The sequence below is a fragment of the Ursus arctos genome, unplaced genomic scaffold (assembly GCF_023065955.2).
Source record: "Ursus arctos isolate Adak ecotype North America unplaced genomic scaffold, UrsArc2.0 scaffold_11, whole genome shotgun sequence".
Taxonomy (NCBI): domain Eukaryota; kingdom Metazoa; phylum Chordata; class Mammalia; order Carnivora; family Ursidae; genus Ursus; species Ursus arctos.
In genome coordinates, this window is record NW_026622775.1 from 70,303,299 (window position 1) to 70,322,927 (window position 19,629).

Here is a 19,629-nt window from a genome sequence, read left to right on the forward strand (position 1 = left end):
GACCTCAAGTCTCTCGCTCCTCTTTCTGAAAATTGCATCCCTGGTGAAATCTGACTTTTTACCTCCTCTGCGCCTCTTCCCAGAGGTCAAATGTCATGGTTGGAGAAAATACAGGCACGTTGACTGTCTCACTCGAAATGTGAGACCACTGACCTCACCCGAAATGTGAGACCGACTGGGCCCTTTGAGCTGCCAGGCACATCTTTTACATCCTCCCCTCTCTCCTCAAACCACCTGTTTCCCTTCTTGACTCTCAGTCCTGGCCCTGCCATCATCTTCTTCCAAGATTAGTTCAATAGTCGCTACTCTTGATCCTACCTCTCACCACAGAAGACCTTTCATGATGTAATCGGATCTTATCTCCCCACTGCTCAAAATCCTTTAATGCATGTTACTCAAAGTCAAATCCGAAGTCTTCACCATGTCCTCTAAGGCCATTTGTGGTCTAACCCCCTGCTATCTCTCTGACCCCATCTCCACCAATTTCCTCCTTGCTTACTTGGCTCTGGCCACATTGGCCTTGCTGGTCCTCAAACACACCAAGCCTGCTCCTGTCTCAGGGCCTTTGCATTGCTGCCTAGAAGCTCTTCCCAGCTATCTGCCCAAAGTGTTTCCTCATTTCCTGTCCATTTCTACTCCAACTCGCCTGATGTGAATGAGGCCTTCCCACATGGAACAGTAACCCCCTCCTCGCTCCTTTATCTCCTACTGCTGATTTCCTCCATGACATTTAGCATCATCTAACCTATTGCACTTACTTTTTGTTTGTCCGTCCCCCAGCCCTGCCAAAATGTAAGCCCTATGAGGACAGGAATCATGTTTAATTCACTACGGAATCTTTAATATTTCTTGAATAGAATTTTGGTTTTAGGAATCTATTTTACAGATACACTTGCCCAAGTATATAAAGCGCTAAGTCTTGAGATATTTATTGTAGCGTTTTTGGTAATACTACAAACTTAGAAAAAACTTAAATGAAACACCCATCCATAGAGACCTGCAGGGGATGGCCGAGCAGTGAAGAGAAATGGAGGTGACAGCATGCGAAGCAGCCATGAGCATGTCTGCGGTAGAACTTGATTTGTGGACATGGAACCCTGACCACAATTAACTGCTGAGTGAAAGGCAAGTGACCTAAGACCATATAGCCATACACACATGCACACACACACACACTTGGAAGGGTCTGGAAGGACATCGCAAGGGTTACTCGTGCCTAGTCACCTCTGAAGAATGGGATTTGGAGAAGGATCCAGGGCAGAATATTCACTTTTTACCTTATGAATTTCTCTATTTTTCAAAATTCTTACAACACGGATATGTCATCTTTGTATCTGACAAACAGCAAAACGACCTTTTAAGGAGTTTCAGGACAGAGGAAGGAAAGCAGAGGGCCCGGGGAGAGCACTCTGGCTCCACAACTTACGCCCTTACCATTATTCCGTGTGGCCTCCCGGGGGCTGGCCATCAATTTACTCAGCTGTGCTAAGAACAGCAGCAACTCTCCCTTCGTCCTCGGAGACAGCTCTGGCTCTGTCCCGGGCACATGAATTCACACCCTCGGAAGAGACCCCGCCCAGCCGGCGCAACCCCAAAGGGCCCACCCGAGACCTCCTACGGGCCAGGAGGAACGAGCGGACACGTCACTCAGGAGGAAGAGACCTGGGCGGGTGGTTAGGGGCACTCTCCAGGGAGGCACAGCCGTGGCTATATTGAGACCAGAGAGGTCTAAGTAAGCGTTGTAACAACTTCTGTCATGTGGGAACAGCTGCGCTCTGGTGGCAGGGGCACTGCCCTTTGCCAAAGAAAACCTGACCAGCTCCACCACTTCCTGGCTGGTGACGGGGCCCGTGGCTTGATTTCTTTGTGCCTCAGTGTCTTTGTCTAAGACACGGAGGCGATCCTAAGGAGCTAGGGGATTGAATGAGATACAGTGTGTGGAGTCTCTAAGTGCCCCCCGCATACGGGAAGTACCCCTCACATCTGTTGGCTGCCATCAGGGAGCAATTGGGACAATATGTCAACCTTTGGGGACCCACAGCATCGCTTCCATCTGCCTTTGCTAGACCACCCGAGGTTCATCGTTTCACACCTCTGTGCCTCCACTTCCTTGTCTGTAGGACGGCGATGGAAATAGTACCTACCGCTTGGACTCAGGGAGTTAACACAGGTAAAGTTTGTAACACCGACACGTGTGAGTCACACATACAACATACATACATGCCACACACAGATACTACAGCGTGTGCCACGCCAAAAAAGTTAATTTCACTATTGGAGCTGAGTTTGCTTAAGCTTTTGAATTTGGAAACGGTTCATACCAGAATCTGGAAGTAGCGGGAGGCAGATGAGGGCTGGGGGACCCGGGGAGGTTGACTAGGGATTACTCGGCTAATAGAGTAAGACTGCAGAATGATCATAACAGCTAGCCTTGATTGAACCCCCACCGCACGCTAGGCGCTGCTCTAAGCACTTCACGTACATTAACTTGTCTAATCCTCGTTCTCATCAGCCCCATGAGGGAGGCACTACCGCCAGGCCCGCGTCACAAATGAGGCCCAGAGTGGTGAGGCAACTTCCCCGAGATCCTACATCCGGTAAACAGCACGGCAGACCTGAGGCAGACCCAGGCACTCTGGCTCTTAAACTCACAGCCCGAACCGCTACTCCGTGTGGCCTCCCCAGGCCTGCCGCTCAGTTTGGCCTCACAGCTGCGCAATGAATGAGGGTCAGCTTTCCCTTCACCCTCAGAGCCCCACACCCTTCAGCGCGGGGAAGCAGGGACTCGGGGGAGGGTCCAGCACGGGCCTTGCAGAGGAGGGAGGGCTCATCTCTGCCCAGCCGGGACGGGAGGTGGGGGTCAGGGAAGACATTACAGAGGAGGTGGGATTCGTGCTGGAACTGGAAGGACAGGAGGGCTGTCACAAGGCAGGGATGGGAATGAGGGTGCATGCGGCCCAATCCAAAAGACATTTTCAGTGCTTATCTTCTTGGCTCCTCTGCAACACTAGACCGTGATCTCCTGAAACCACTTTCCTGCTCATAAGGAGCGGGCTTCGTCGCTTGGGAAACACCGTAAGTCCTCTTTGGGGCAGCTGCTCACGACGCGCAGTGTGGAGACTTGGGGGCCCTTTGGAAGGCTTTCCAAAGTGGCTCTTTCTTGTCTGACACATCCCTGACTCGCATAACCGTATAAGATAAAATTTACATATCACTCGCACTTCTGGCAATAATCAGAGAAGGGCAGAGCGAGTGAAAACAACCTCTCAGCACAGGAGAGACATCAAAGTCCACCCACGAATGCAGGCGGGTTTACTCCAGGGGGACTGATGAAAGAGCGTAGACTTTGGAGTCCGACAGTCCTGGAGCCAAATGCTGGTTCCACCACGACTGCCTGTGTAAACTTGGGCAGAGTTCCTCATACCCTCTGAGCCCTGACTCCCTCATCTATACAGAAGGGATGACAGCACCCACACCACAAAACTGATGGGAAGAATAACGGGTCCTGAACACAAGATGCCCACTGCTCTGCCTGGCACATAACGGGCGCACAGCAAAGAACGGCTGCTGTGACGTTACTGCGCACCCTCCCTGGCTCCCCAGCCTCTGTAAGCCCTTCCAGGGCTCCTGTCCCCCGGGGGCCCAGCTCTGGCTCACCCACAACTCTACAGTCGCATCCAGGACCGTGAGTGAGTTTTACTTTTTCTATCTCTGCAACCATGCACTGATGAATCTGGAATTTTTCTCTGTAGCCTCCTTCTCTCCCTGGAGCTCCAGGCAGCCCTCTGAAAAAGGATGGGGAGTCTCCTGGGAGTTGTGGAGGGAACAGGCCCAAAGCACAGAGAGGCCCCTGGGGCCCGGCCATGTGTCTACTAGAGACTAGGGCCAGCCCATGCCGGCTTGGAACCACAGGGAAGGAGACTGATACTGAACAAGTTGCCATATCCCTGCTGACCAAGCGAATCTTCTGAACAGGAAAGACAGCACCGCTCTACCCTACTCTATGTTCCTCGGGGCCAGGAACATCCCCCAGTGCCTCTTTCTACCCCCCAGTGCTGGGTGACTAGTGGAAACAGTGACTGTGGAAGGGCGCTTTAGCAATTGTTGATATGGGACAGGGCTTTAGAATACACAGTATTGCAATCATGGATTTTTGTGTCATAATCCAGTTTCTTGGGCCAGTTACTTAATTTTTCCAAGTTTGTTCTCTCATATGCAAAATGGGGATAACATTAGCACCAGCCTAGAATGTCACTGTGTTAATTGCAAGACATAACACATAAAGAATTTAACACATGCCTGGCCGATCATGTGCTCAATAATCGTTAGTTGTTTTTATTGTTATCCGCTGTGAGATCTCCAAAGGCTGCAGCAGAGGAGACCTTTGGCAGAAGGATAAAGGAAGCCAGGGCATGGTCAGAACAAGGCAGCAAAAAGGACAGCAATTTTTAAGTTCAATTCAGAATAAAAAAAAAGAAAAGAAAAGAAAAGAACAAGGAGGGGATGGGTTCACTTCTGAGGGAAGATGACAGAATGTTAACTGAGAGAGGTGATGGAATTACTCAACCCTCAATAGAAGTCTGGCACAAATGAAAATGATCTTTAAATTGCAAAAAATAAGATAAGCATAGTTTGGAAAGGAAATGGGAACCGAATCATATTGGAGGACAGTCAGTGAGCACCTCTTTAAACTGGCTTTTGCCTCTAGGCTCAAAAATGACATCAGAGGACCCTCAAATAACTTACAGATGTGATCAGTGTCTGTAATCTTGAGAACTCAGAACAAAAGCTTTGCCAATTTTCAAAAGGGGCGTGTGTGCACGCACGTGTGTGTGTGTTGGCAGGAGGGTTTGGAGTGAATTCTGGGAATTGCAAACCACTGAGTCGAACATCAATCCCCAATTAAACAGACGGTCTGCTGCCATTTAGAAAGGAGACACTTGACTGCTAGGAGCCAGTTCAGGCTCACTTGAAACAAAGCATATCAGACAAATGTCATTTCCTTTTTAAGAGGCATTTTGCCAGCTGGTGGAATAGTAGGTTTGATTTGGTAAGGCAGCCCATCTACATATCCAGCATTTATCAACTACTTCCGGTGCCAGGGACATAGAGATGACAAAGGCATGGTCTGAGAAGCTCACTTCCCAGTCAGCAAGGTAGTGACTCATGGCTGGTTGGTAGTGACATTAAGTAGTATCATAGCCAGCGGAATAACTCTGCCCAAAGTCTGCAGTTGAACCACGTCAGTTCAGAAAGAGATCTTGGATCTGCTTTGATTCGGGTCATGTTCAATGTTTCAATCAAAGACCAGGTTCCAAAGACCCAGAAGACATGCTTATCAAGAGCTCGGGACAGAGTACGAGGGACGGCTACCTCTGAATGGTGGACTTGGATTCCACATGGTCTTGAGAGCCGTGGACTGGACAACATGACCAGGAATAAGATCTAGCCGGGCTCCAGACTGCACTAGTACATTAAGTGCTATGCTCCAATCAAGGGAAACAAAGTCTTACAGCTGACTCTTGGAAACAATCAAAATGTATGGAAGGACATGGAAAGTGCAGGGGTGGGTGAGGGGTCCAGATTCCACATGAAAACCCTGTGGGTGAATCTGAGCAGCACCTGGGAGAGTGCCTCTCGTGCAGCAAGCGCTCTCTGCCAGCCAGCCTTTATTTACAAGGACTGCTCCAAGCCCCTCCTCGAGGCAGCACTCCACTTCTCGTGGGGTGAATGGGTCTACGCTTCCCAGGTAGGTCATTCATAGCCACAGTCGACTATGCTCTCCTACTCTGGGTCCTGGCAGAGGAGGGGACGCTCGGTTACCTTCTCCCCAGGTGTGACTGAGATGCGCCATACGCAGTGCATGTGGGCGGAGTAGCCATTGGGGTACTCAGGGGAGGAGAAGTTGCCTGTGCTGTCTTGTAGGGTCTCTCCGCAGGCTGTCAAGGAAAGGAAATGACTGAACTGCCGGCTGCAGACGCCCAACCCCCCCAGCCTTCTGGCTTCCCGCCCTGGACTCTGGCATCCTTTGGGGGAGAGAACAGCTGAGGAGAGGAGGGAGTCGGGGATGGTCCTGTCCCTTTAAGATCCACTCCCTGCTCTTCACATACAAGCTCCCACCATCTGACCTCTTCAGCCTAGTGCTACAGGATGCCCTGTGGTCAAGGCAACATGGTTTCCAGAGTTAAGGTCAAGCTCCTCTGGTGGGCCTCACTCTCCCTCCCTCCCTGAGAATTGCTCCGCTAGCCCTCTTTACTGCTCCTACTGCCCTACTGTCCCAGAGCCCTGAAGTTGTGGGGCTCAACATCTCACCACCACCCGATCCCAGCCCCAGTTTGGTTCCTTAACTTGAAGAGTGCCCCTGCCGGGGTGCCCCCACCCCCAACACCAGGCAGCCTCTGGCCTTCTCTAAAACTTACAGCTTTAACCTCCTCAGCCCCAGGCCCTGGCCACTGGCTGCCTCAGGCTCTGTCTTCCACCCCTCCCTGGCCCGTCCCTCCCTGCCCCGACCTGGGCACTTGTAGAGCTTGCGGGCCTGGGCGATGTCCCCCTTGCTGAGCCGGGTCCTTTGGCCGATGGGAGGTTTCACCCCATTGACCTCGTACTTGGGAACAATGGTGTCCAGGAAGATGCCCCTGAGGAGGAAAAGCCCGACCTGGGTGAGAGTCTGGTGAAAGGAGGGGTGGCGTGCCTGTGTGCACCCAAGGTCACGACCCTGCCAGAGCCCAGACATTCCTCCGTAGGGTCAGGGACGGGTGGAGAGAGCTCACCCTGTCATTATGCTGCCCACTGACCAGCAGCCACCCTGCTCCGTGGCAGCCACACGGCTGGAGCCTGGGGGAGCCCCAGGAATACTCTGGGAGGTCAGGGACCTCTCGGTGCTCTGGCTCAGCCTGGGCCCAGTCCCCAGCCTCAGGAGAGCTTCGGGCGCCTAATGCTCATGTGTCCTGCTTCTCCCAGCCCCTGCTCCCGCGGCCCCTCGTGCTGAACCTGTCCTAGGGCTACCGGGGCCAGCGCTGGTCCTGCTGTCACAGGCCGCCCTCGACAAGTCCCACCGCGGCCAATGAGACCCCGGGGACAGCCCCACGACTCCTGATCCATCAGTGCCTCCTGTCTCCCGAGTTCCTGCCTGCGAAGTCCTGGGTGTTTCCATCTGGGAGGAGCTGGGTGAAGGGAAGCAGGAGGCCCTCCACCTCCCCAGGGTCCCTGACTCACACCCAGCTGGGTGGAACTTGGCAGGGGGTAGGGTGGGATGTGGTGGGAAATGTCCAGGGGAGGTCTGTGGTCATGGGGGGCAGGATGACCTCACCACCCTTCCTCGGTCTCTGTTCCCTCAGGTCTGGAGGCAGGGAGACTGAGGAGGGGCACTGTGTGTGGGACAGAGCGGGAGACAGACAGAGGATGAGGAAAGAGCTAGGCATGGGAAAGGCCAGGCTGGGAAGGGGGGCCCGGGGAGGAGGAGGGAGGGGCCGTTTCCCACACTCTGCCAAGGAGAAGCTGTGGGTGTGGAGGCTGGGCCACCACCTCTGGGGGTTCTGGCTGTAATTTCTGGGAACGTGGACCCAGGAAAGGGAGTAGGTGTGCACGCTCTTGTGAGCAAGGGAGAGAGGCTTGTTCAGGGCGGGAGGGAGCCTTTGTACAAATCAGCCAGTTAGAAAAAGGCAGACTGATTAGAAAGGAAGCCCCCAGTTAGAAAAATGTGCCTCTTCTGGCTGACAGATGAGGGAAAAGCTCAGCTCCCTTGGGCTGATACAGACATATATATATGTGGCAGGTAAGCGGCTGGATTTTCAGCCTCCTGGACCAGGTGCCCTCAGGGTACACGTACTAGGCTTGGTGAGCCCCGGCCAGACCATGGACCCACCATGGAACAGGACAGCAGGGCAGGTGACTCCCACGGGTCCTCTGCTTGGGGGCTGCGGCCACCCAGAAGTCCACTCTTGTCCTTGGTGACTGCCCCAGCAAGGCAGCCTAGTGCAAAGCGAGAGGCCCAAAGAAAATGGCCTACAGAGGGTGGGACTGGGCTGCCCCAGAGGAGGCCAGGCCCCATCTCTCACCTGGAGAACGTGTTCCGGGCATAGTGCATGATACTGTCAAAATCATAGGTCTCCCCCAGGGACTCCACCTCCTGGAGCTCCATCTTCAAGAAGTTATACTCCTGCCCTGCGAAGACCAGGAAAACGGTGTGGGGGTGGGAGGGGAAGGGTCTGTGAGGGATGCAGTGCCACCTTTTCAGGGTGGGGAGTGGGGTCCTCCCTGCACTTGAGAGGTGCCCCCCTACCTGAAGGTCCAGGGAGCAGCCAAGGGAAGCCTGGGGGTAGGGGTGGGTCTCTAGAAGAGTCTGTCCAGCAGAGGGGCAGGGCCAATGAGGACTGCTGGAGGGAAGGCTCAAGGAGTATGGAAAGGAAGCACCCAATTCTAGAACCACAGGGAGATGAAAGCAGGGAAGAGTGGAGGAGGCCTGGGGAGGGAGGAAGGAAGCAGGAAGGGAGGGGACGGAGGGAGCCAGGAGAAATAAGAGAGAAAAAACCCTTAAAGGAGAGATCAGGCCTGAGGGCAGAAGACCAGGGAAAAGTGAAGAGAAAGGCTGAGATGGTGTGGGGGATGTGCCAATGTCCCCCACAAACATCCCCCCACCCCAGGGCAGCTGGGCTCTGGCTGCTCCCGATAACTTCTGTGTCCAGGACCAGGATCTCTCCCAGCCCCCCCACGCAGCTCTACAACTGATCAACGGTCTCAGAGCTGCTACTGGCAGGGAGCAGATGCCTCAGGGCTGGGGTCTGGACCGACCTGGGCCCTGGACAAGGGCTGCCCGCTAAGTTGACCGAAAGCGATGGCTCCAGGCAGCAGCTCCCACCTCCACCAGAGGCCCTGGAGTGGGTGCTGGGGCTCGACACCGCTAGGCGCCAAGGTCAAGGTGCTACCTGGCTGGATGTTTTCACGGACGATGGAGACGTGGCGGTCCCGGTCTGGCCGCGTGTGCTCATGCCAGAAGCCAATGACATGGCCCAGCTCATGGACAACGATGCCGAACTTGTCACAGTTCTTGCCGATTGAGATGGCCTGTGGGCCCCCGCCACGGCGACCCACGTAGGAGCAGCACCTGGAGGGCGGGGCCAGCTCAGGGGGGCGGTCCCGAGCTGGGGGAGTGCATCCACTCAGGGGCCGGGCGAGGCTGCCAGGGGGGCGGGGGAGTGAAGCGCGGGGGAGGGGCCTGAGCGCGGGATGTCCAGGCTATGTGCAGGGGTCATAGCCACATCCGGGCGGCTCCCGGGGCGATGTCCCAGGGCGGGGGAGACAGATGACGCAGTGTCAGGCCCCACTGGGGCAGCAGCAGTGCCCAGGGCAGAATATGGGTTGGGGTGATGGCCGAGGGTGCGGTGCCCAGGGGCCCCTGCTCACCCGCAGGGTCTATAGGTGAATACAATATAGCTGTCCTCGTCTGTGCGCTCCAGGAAGGTGACACAGGTATGCTTCTCCCAGTGCCTCATGGCTTGCCGGAAGACTGCCCTCTGGCTGCCTGCCAGGATGAAGGGGCCAGGTTGTCACAGTGTCCAGCTGGGCCCATTGCTAGAGTGTCAGCCTCTTGTTGGACAGGTACACAGAAGGTACCACTCCCACAACTACACAAGACCCGGCTGCCCCACCGCCCAGACCAGCCTGCTCCCCTGGCCTCCCCACATCACACTCACCAGTGAAGTTTCCCCCAATGACAAAGGGGATGACCCCATCGGGCCACACACGCTCTGGTCGGGATGTTGCCGCCCGCCGGCTCCGGGACCTGCCTCTCCATCTCCCACGGCTTCTCCTCTGCAGCTGCCCCCTCGTGCTCTGGCAGTCAAAGGCAGAAGAATTCCCTGGGGTTGGAAGAGGAAGACATTGATAGCAAATGAATGACGGGGTGGAGGGGAAACAAATTATATAATCTAACCTCATTTGGGGGGATTCCATATTTGCCCACTCCCTAAAATTTATTTGTAACCCCCAAATCGACACCCTCAGCTCTCTCGTGGTTATCCGCGGACATGCACAGAGCAGGGAAGAGTGTGAGCCAACTGAGGAGGAACAAGGTGACGCTCTGCCTTCTCGTTGCAGCTCTCATACTGTCAATAATCTCTTTTTCACAGTCTATTCAGGGCTACTTTGTTTGCATTTGGGGGCTTTTTATTGGTGACTTTGCTGTTTAAATGCCTCCCATCTGCCCCAATGGCGCTAAAGCATTGCCGTGCTGTGTTCCCGAGCGCAGAAGCGTTTGACGGGCCTTATGGAGACCGTGCATGTGTGTTCGTGAGCTACGTTCGGCCACGAGTCACAGTTCGGCCACGAGTCACAGTGCTGCTGGCCATGGCTCAATGTTAATGAGTCAACTATGTATTAAGTCAGGGGTCTTGAAACAGAAACACACACAAGACAGGGTCACATATTGATCAGCTGATGAAAATGATAGGACAAGAGGCTAGCAGGAACCGAACATTGTATTTCTCCTAGAAGTGATGAATGGCTTAGGATTTGTGAATTCAGTGTCCGCAGCGACTTTATGGAAGAAGGTTATCCTGTAGCTCTAGGCATGACTACCACAGATAGCGAGAATTGACCATAACTGGAAAAGAAAACCATGGTGTACTAATTCCTAGGAACTGTAGAGGGCTTGAGACTAGGAAATGTTCCCTTCTCCCCTAATAAAACTTCTTCCTTGTGGAGCATAGAGAACTTAATGTCTTTAAGCGTTCCCAAATACACATTCTCCCGTGACACAGTAGCTCTCTGGGATGCACTGGGCAAGTGCCACTGTGTACATTTGACGGATGAGGAAACTAGGGCCAAAGATTTGCCTAAAGTCACCCTGGTGGGTTTGTGGCGGGCCTAGGCGCTCCGACCCCTCCATTCTGCCTGTACCCTGTCTGCTGGTCCCCTCCCAGGCCAAGGAAGCCTTGCTAGTTATCGGGCCACCAAGTCACCCTCCAGTGCCAGCTGCTCTCTGGGGTTAGTTTGACCTTTACTCTGCGGCGGCCCGTACTACAATCCTCCCTCATGCTGGGCAGGGCAACCGCCTGGCCCCAGCAGAGCGTGTGCAGAATGGACTCCAGGTGAGAATCCCCATCCCTGGCAGTGGGCGAGCGCCCTGGAGGCAGCGCCATGTTCCAGAGCAGCGACAAGGCTGGACGGATCTGAAGCAGCCCGTGCCCTGACTCCTCCTCTTCTCTCACCCATTCACAAGGGCCAGGAGGGCTGCTAGTTGCTTGGGCCACACCCAGGAGTGAGAAGGACCCATCCCTTACCTTGAAAAGCTTTGAGTCCAGCAGGGAAGATAGGCGTATCAAAAAAAAAAAAAAAAAAAAAACCAAAAAAAAACAAACACAAGCCACTGAAATATGGTTCACTAAGTGAGATACTAAAGTGGTCAACAGAGAGCAGAGAGAGAGCAAATGGAGGCACAAGCATGCTGGGGGGACGTTCAGGGAAGGTTTCACCAGAGAAGCTCCGGAGATGGGGTTGGAAAGATGCGTAAAAGCTTGCAATGGGGGAGCACGAGGAGAAGCCAAGAGGGACTGGGGTGTTGAGCAAAGAGCCTCAGATGTGGAGTGAGAAGGCTTGGGATCCTGTCCTAGCTCTGTCACTGACCAGCTCTATCATCTTGATTAAGTCGTGTTACCCCCGTGAGTCTTAGTTTCTGTATCTGCAAGGCAGGAGCTGTCCTGACACCTACCTTTGAAGGTGGCCGGAGACAGTTAAATTAGATAATGCTTTTGAAAGTCCTTTGTAAACTAAGCAAAAAGCATGTCAGTTCTTAGCTCCTGGGTTTGTCTATATTTGCTGCTCCTCTGGGGAAGGGATAAAGATATCCCAAGGGGAGACGAGCCATATGCTGGGTTCAAGCTCACAGCCTCTGTCCTCAGAGGGCCTGGCTGGGAAACAGGGAGGTGCCTCGTTTCTCCAATTCTGGAACCCATTTCTGGGACATAGGAGGGCCAGCCTGTACCCAGTGTACCTGCGGTTTTGATGGAAGCCCTTTGGGTTGCCCGCTGCCTGAGATCCACAGCCTGCTGCGCCTGGAAGGCCCTCAGGTCCTCCTCGTCCAGGGCGATGTCCCCAAGGAAGGCAGCTAGAGAGAAAAGAAGAGGCCAGGGGAGTTAATCCTTCTAGCCAGCACTGACAGCCCCAACCCCAGGAGCTCCCCTATAGGAACTTTAGTCCTCAAATGTCTTCTGAGGAGGAAGGCAGTGGGGGACTGGCTTCGAGGATGCTTCGGGAGACTACGCTCACTTTGGAGCTGGGAATCCAGCGAAGCTGATACCCACCCCCCACCAGAGGAGGACACGGTCATGTCACTTTTCCCATCACTCTGTAGCGAATACGTAGCAAGCACCTTCTGTGGACCAGGCACCACTGGAGTGATGAGCAAGACAGAAGAGGCCCCTGCTTGTGCAGAGCTAACCTTTGACAATACACAAGTAAACAAACACCGAACTCGAGAATTCCCGATGGTGATGAGTGCTATGGAGAAAGCAGAAGGGAGTCAGGTAATAGAGCGTCGACCCCATGGGCCCATGACCTTGGCGCCGCACTGCGCAGATGGTAGTCACTCAACCACTGCCCTTTCAGTTCAACGCAGGGGAGGATGTGAACAGGAACAGAGCGGGGAGGCATATTAGGGAAACCAGGACACATAGCGGGAGCTGCCCTGCTAGGGGGGAGAAGTTTAACCATTCTCAAGTGACTCCTATTCTGAGTCTCAGGGTCCCTTCTCTGCAGGAAGAAAGGCGGGGGGAACAGAGTCCCCTGAATAGGCCATTTTGATTTCTGGACCCGGGGAGAGATGTTGTTGGAGAGATGGACTAACCACTCCGCCTGCCTTTTGAGAAGTCGGGAGCAGGGGTAGCTCTAGAGCTGAGTGCTCTGAAAGCAGAGCCCGAAGCCCATGCTGGGCTGGGCTGGGGGGGCGGGGGCGGGCAGGAGGATGGAGGCTGGGCCGGGGGAGGTGGAGCCCAGAGCAGCTTCCCTTGAAGCTCCACCCACGGCAGCATCTGCTTCTCATCCCGAGTGCTACACGGGCCTCACGGCAGCATTACACAAATTGTTTTAACCTTGAGGCCTTGCACACAGGTTTCTCCGCCCCAGATGGCCCGCTGGGTGGACACGCGTGTGCACACACACACACTTCATCATACACAGAATCCAACACATGGTTGCATCCACAGCCACGCCCTCAAACACAGAGCTATGTGAGGCGCAGAGATAGGCTCCCCCCACCAAGCGGCGCCCGCACCACCCTTGCAGGTGGAAGGCACTCCAGAATGTTCGAGTGAAGTATCACATCGATATTCTTTGGGCCCGCAACCCCATGCCCGTAGACGCACACTCTGATGCAACCTAGACCTGGATCCACAGAATGTGGGAGTCCCTCCAGCAGTTATACAGGCCAACATTCCATTTTACAGATATGGAAACTGAGGCCTGGAAGGGAAATGGTCTCCCACACTGCTAGTCATCGGAGAGGCTGGATTTGTAACTCCGGCCTCCTGACTCCGGTCTAGCACTCGTTGTATTCAAGTGCACGAGTGTCGTAGAACCCATATTGTAAATACCTGTACGTAAAAACGGACGCTCGCGTAGACACACACATGAAACACACAGCCACAGACAGTTCTAAAAACACACACGCACAAGCTCCAACGCGCAGACTAGCTGCAAGCCCTGAACCCAGTGAGCCGGTAACGGCAGCCATGATGACACCGCATGTAAAGGCTGAAATCTGTGTGGTGCTTCCCAGGTGACGAAGTGCTTTCGCATTAACGAATTCATTGAATCCTGGCCCACTCAGGGCACGCCCCTTAAATCTCGCTCCACCTGTGCATTTGCTAGGCGTGTGCAAGTACAAACTCTTCGGGAGATAACCTTGTGGCTAGATTCCAGCCCACCTCCCTGACTTCAGAGATCAGAACACTTGGGCCTAAGAAGGGAAACGACTTGCCTAAGGCCACCAGCTGGTAAGTGGCCCAGAATCTCTTCTACCACGTGAGAAAGATTCTTTTCCGTAAAACGTCACCACCGGTGGCCTTGGCTCAGCAGTTGGTGGGCGGGCAACGGGAGACGATTCTCAGCTGACACACAAAGGGCATGGGATGGGAGGTGCACTCCGGGAAGGCAATGCCAACATTCGTACAGGTGCACACATGCCACACGAATACCCTCACACCTTTACACGCTTTGCACCTCTGCACGGACACTGGCGCCTCCAGGCCCACGTGCCCACACCCACGGGCATCATCGTATACACATGTGGATGGATATTTGGACTTGTCTTTGGACATCACAGCAAAAAGCAAAGTCTTTGTAGGCAGACAGACCTGTCTTTGAATCCCAGCTTGGCTCCTATTAGCTGACAAGTCACATAAACTCTTCTAAACCTCAATTTTCTCCTACATACAAAGGAGCTAACAATAGGATCTGTCGCCCAGGATGACTGCATGAAATAACGCATGTAAATAAAGCACCAAGCACAGAGCCTGGAGCACAGTAAGCACCCACTAAATGGCCACTGTTAATATTACCCCCAAAACAGCCCCGTAAGCTCAAGATCAACTCTCTACTTTCCAAGAGCATATCGGTTCACCCCCACTGGCCTCTGGGCTGAGCGAAGCCCCAAAGGGCTCAGAAGCAGAACCTCGAATTCCAAGTACAGAGGCCTCGGAACTGTGCTGGCCTGTGAGACCGGGGCAGTGTGGGGGGCAGGGCAAGTGGAAGGCGGGACAGGCCGTAGGCTGGCCACAGAGCTGTTCTGCCGAGCGGGAGTCCTGTGGTGGGGCTGTCATGGCTGAAGAATGTGTGGGAACAGAGGGGGGTGGGGAGACATGGGGTGGGCAGGGGAGCCTTCTGGCCAGGAGTTGAGTGCCAAGGCCCTGTCCATTTGGGATTCCCCCAGGGGGAAGCTAGGGGATCTGGATGCTGGAGAGTCCAGGACATGCCCCTTCCCCGGAAGGAAGCCCTGGGGTCAGGGTCAGGGTAGTAGTTGTTTTCAGCACAGGATCAAAAGTTTGTTTTCTGGCTGTAAAGCAGCCTGGAGCACTCGTGGCCACTCCACAGCCAGGCTGGGAGCAGGAGAGGAAAGAAGAGTAAGGTGGGCCTCACGTGCCCGTCCTCTAGGGGGGGCCTCTTGACTCCAGCGTCTCCTCCCCTGGGGCCGTGGCAAGGCATCCCCATCTGGGGAGAGGGAGAGGAGCTCACCGGGGTGATGGCGCCCCAATGCCATGTGTACAGGGCATACGCACGTCCTGCCACACAAATGCAAGCTTCCAGGTGGGGGAGAACATACTCAAGCTCCCACAGACACGCACGTGTCCTTAATCACAGCTGGACGCGCTCCACACGTGCGTATTTGTGCGAACCCTGACATGTACTCAGGAGTACCCACGTGCACAGTTGAATGGACTCGCCCATAAAGCAGGGGTACATCCACAAATGTGCCTGAACACTCTCTTGACTACTTCCCGGCGCAAGCCCTAGTGTTTGAACACACAAATAATTGCATGTACACATTTCACAGGCCATACCCCCCAAAGGAGAAGGGCACCCTTAGGAATGAATGGGGGGGTGGTGGAGAGAGAGAGCCAGAGAGTCAGAAAGATGTGCTGATTCCCCTTGATATCCTTAGGAGGCCCTTAGTGGCCTGAGTGACATATTCTACACCCTCCCTGTCATCCCCCAATATCTTCTCCCAAAATCTCTGGAGAAACTAGAATTCTTGAGAATTCCTTCTTTCTGGGGAGTCCCATTGGTCCTTCTCCATCTGGAGCCCAGGGAGATTCTAAGTCTTTTCCTCCTCCCTTGGGGCATCTAAAAGAGAAGGTGACTCAGGGAGCAGGGGCGTAGGTGGCTGGGTGACTCCTTCAGAGTGTCTGGAGGGGGAATGTGGTCTGGCAAGAGAAGGGATGGCTTCTCAACCTCCAGAACTTGTGACTGAGGCCCCTGGAAGTCCAAACCTGGGCCACAAGGCCCCTGGGGTGGGGACAGTGATGGGGGTGGGTGAGCTCTTCTAAGAGCAAACCTCTGAGCTGCCTGCTGGGGCGGAAGTAAGGTCCTCCTGGCTCAAGGAGGACCATGTGCTTCTCTGCCTATGGGAGCAACTGTGTCTGGATTCCTGCCTTCTGGGTCTCTCCCAGAGCCCCGAGGGTCACTGCCAAGAGCTGGGAATCTCAGGAAAGGTCCCCCTTGATGGTTTGGCATCCTAACATACCAGAAATCAAGGCTGACTCGGAATCTCCCCGGGCAAGGGGGAGAGGAGACAGAGAGACAGAGAGAGCTCATATGTGCACGTAAGAGCTTGCTGGAACCAACTCTTAGGACACACGTAGACCAACTCTGCTTCCCGTCTATTGTTCTAGTGTTGCCCAGAAGATCCAGGAAACTCTCCGGGGTATCAAGGGTCTTAATTTTGCCTTCCTGCCCTCAAGTTTGCTCTAACTCTGACAGCAACTGCAGGAAAAGGTAATCACAAAGGAAGGGACCTGGTCATCCTGAACGGTGACCTAGGGGAGTTAACAGGGCTTCCATTCTTGGTCCTCCGTGTGCAAGGAGTAGAGGAGAGAGCCGGAAAGGGTCAAGGGAGCAGAGGTAAGCAGGCCCATCAGGTGCATCCAAGGAGGTAAAGCCAGGTGCTCCTGCCACCATCACGTCTAGCACCTGGACAGCGGGGCTCAGAGGGGGCAAGAGGACACAGCACCATGAACAGAGAAAAGAGCTTGGGGACCTGAGGCGTGAGGCTGCTGGTGTGGGGTCTTAGGGAGTCAGGGCGGAGGTAGGCAAGGCTGCACCAGTCACACCCAGGAGGGAGGCCTGATCTGACCCTGACTCTTGGCTTTGTCAGGCTCTCGGGCCCTCTCGGCCACCCCCAGGCCTGGCCCGGCTCCCCACCAGCCTCACTTCACCCTGGTGCACAGCCTTCTCCAGAGCCCTTGTTTGAAGTTCCAACTCAGCCAGCCCCACCCTAGCATGAAATCTGAGACTGGGGATAGAGCCCTCAGCCTCCTGCTGCCTCCTCCGAAAATCACTCCAAATCCATCCAGGAGTAAAATACATCAGCTTGACTTCCTACCCATTCTTCAAGGCCTTCCCTCCTCCATGAAGAACCCCCAAATCTTCTGTGACCCCTGGTTCTCTGCCCCCCACCCCACCAGGACTGCAGAGGGGCAAGAAGCTCCTTGAGCCTTTAAGCCCTTTCCTTCAAGGAGGCACAGAACACATCCTGGCTGGTGCGGTTGGTTACATCTGCACTCATCTTGTCCCCTCCTGGACTGGAAGCCCTTTGAGGGCCGGGGCCACGTCTTAGACTTTTCTGTATCTCCCCCAAGATCAAGACCAGGGCCTGGCCCATATTATTAGCATTCTGTCCATGTAGAACAGCTGAATGAGTAAGTGACACAAGCACAGGGACAGGGAGACACTCCCTTTTCCTGCAAACCCAGCCCATTCCCTCAGAAAAAAAAAATAAATAAAGTGAGAGTGTGAGGCACAGAAAACAGGGCAGTAGGCAGCAAACATTTATTAAGTGCTTACTGTGTGTTAATCTCTAAGTAAGTGTTTTATATATGTTCTCATATTTAATCCTTACCACCAACTCTACAGAGAGACATATTATCAGTTCCATTTTACAGGTGAGAAAAGCAAAGTTCAGAGATGATAATTAACATTCCCCAGGCAGTAGAGCTAATGAGTTGTGGGTCCAGGATTGACAGCTTAGGTCTGCCTGCCTCCAAAGCCCAAGCTCCATCCGCTTAGCCTCATGCCCACTCCAAGCCCAGGGAGAAAGATGATGGCTAATGTCTGGTTCTCCCACAGCCCAGCAAGGGTGAAGGAAGGCTGAGAGATATGACTTCTCCTCCTCCCACTGGAAGAAGGGTCTACCTTTCTTGTAGCTCGCTGTGATCCATCCACCCAAAGTAGGAGCCCAGAGTCAGGACTAGAGGGACCCAACCCCTTATGCCACAACACAGGCGCTTCCAGAACTCTAGGGACTGGGCCACGACCCCTGGCCCTGGCTGTTTGGAGACAGGATGAAATCAGAGGCAGGAAGTTGAGGAAAGATTTTGATGATATCTTATGGCCTGTGTGTTCTCTTGTCTCAGGCAGCCTGCTCAGGGTCATCTGATTAGGCAAATGGCCTGAGTGTCTGGCCATCTGGTCACTCCAGGGGCAAGACCCTTCTGGGCCCAGCAGGAGTGAAGGGGTTACATGGGGTCTTCATGGACAAAGAACACACACACACACACACACTCCGGGGCCCTGACCTCAGCTAATTAGCCTCCAGTGTTTGTGGACTAAGAGAGCTGATACACGGTGTTTGAGTTCTCTGTGTTTTTCCCCTTCCCACCCCAACTTGGCCTTGGTAGGTAACTCTGGCACCTAAGGGCAGAGGCAATAATCCCCTCCCTAGCTGGCTTCTCGAACTTTGACAGCTGTCTCCTCTGTCCCAGAAGGCTGCTGTGTTTGGTGGGGGGACCATGGGATACCCAGGGAGCATGACATCAGAGGATCCCTTGAAAAACTTTCTTCTTTCACTTGGGCTGGGTGGGGGCCTCAGGAGACTTGCTCCTCGGAGATGCAGGCCTCCCGCACCCCCTGGGCAGACAGATGTGCAGCCTGGGGGCAGCCCAGACAGGCTGGAAAACAACGTCCTGGAGCCTGAGATGGGGGAGAAGGGAAAACTACACACACACACACACACACACACACACACAGAGGAGTTTGGCCAGTAAAGTTTCCTGCAGGAGGAAAAGCCTCCTTGGCCGCAGGTTTTTCCCTGGACCCAGGGAGCTTTCCCCAGGAACCCTCTGGGAAGAGAAGGCAGCGGCAGCAGCTTCCACAAACAGCAGCAAAACTTCAGTCCTAAAAGTCCCCCAAACTCCCCCCTCCCTCTCTCCCTCTTTCTTTTGTTCCCCACTGCATTGCCAACCAGGCAGCTCCCGGCTTCCCACACTGGACTGTCCTCCCCCAACCCCAAACCCTAAGCAGCCCGCGCCTCCCCGCCGGGCCTGCCCGCGCCCGGGCCCCGGCTCCCCGGCCGGTCGGTGGGGTGGGGGGGCGCCTACCCGCCTTGCAGGGGTCTTTGTAGTTGACGGGCTCCGAGTCGTCCTCCTCCCCCAGGTCATAGGTGTAGTCGGCCAAGTCCAGCGGCCGGCCCGGGCGCGGGAGCAGCAGCAGCAGCCAGAGCAGCAGCGGCAGCGGCAGGCGGGCCACGCCGGGCATGCTGGAGGGCGCGGCGGCGGCGGCGGCGGCGGCGGGCGCGGTGGCGGCGGCGGCGGCGGGTCGCGCCCGGACGCGGGAGCCGGCGAGAGGGGAAGCGGAGGACTGGCGGCGAGGGGAGGGCGCTCCCCTCCGCTCGCCCGCGCGCTCCCTCCCCGCGCTGCCCCCCCTCGCGCGTCCCTACCTCTCCCCCTTCCCTGTCCTCGCCCCCCTCCTTCCTGTCTCCCGCCCCCTCTCCGGCCCGGCTCCTCGGCCCTCTCCCTGCGCCTCCAGCCTTCTCCGCTCCCTTCCCTTCTTTTCCTCTTTCCTTCTCTCCTCCCTCCCTCTCCCCCCCCCTTTTAGGGAAATGAGCTCGCTGGAGGGCGGGTTTTCGCTCGGAGCTCGGCCCCC

At 55.0% G+C, this 19,629-nt stretch overlaps 1 protein-coding gene across 2 annotated transcripts in view; it reads right to left on the reverse strand.

The window, feature by feature from the left end:
* Positions 1–19,300, reverse strand: part of BMP1 (bone morphogenetic protein 1) — a 42,007-nt gene extending 22,707 nt beyond the window's left edge. Inside the window, exons 1-8 of one of the 2 annotated variants that reach the window (XM_026519042.4) lie at positions 19,086–19,300; positions 11,990–12,103; positions 9,693–9,857; positions 9,403–9,520; positions 8,925–9,103; positions 8,058–8,163; positions 6,511–6,635; positions 5,824–5,939 (exon numbers count right to left, since the gene is read on the reverse strand). In XM_026519042.4, the coding sequence (XP_026374827.1) occupies positions 5,824–5,939; positions 6,511–6,635; positions 8,058–8,163; positions 8,925–9,103; positions 9,403–9,520; positions 9,693–9,857; positions 11,990–12,103; positions 19,086–19,242 (1,080 nt within the window). In that variant the 5' untranslated portion in view covers positions 19,243–19,300. The remainder of the gene's footprint in view (positions 1–5,823; positions 5,940–6,510; positions 6,636–8,057; positions 8,164–8,924; positions 9,104–9,402; positions 9,521–9,692; positions 9,858–11,989; positions 12,104–19,085) is intronic. The other variant, XM_057310223.1, reaches the window with a different exon arrangement.
* Between the last annotated feature and the right edge of the window lie 329 nt (positions 19,301–19,629).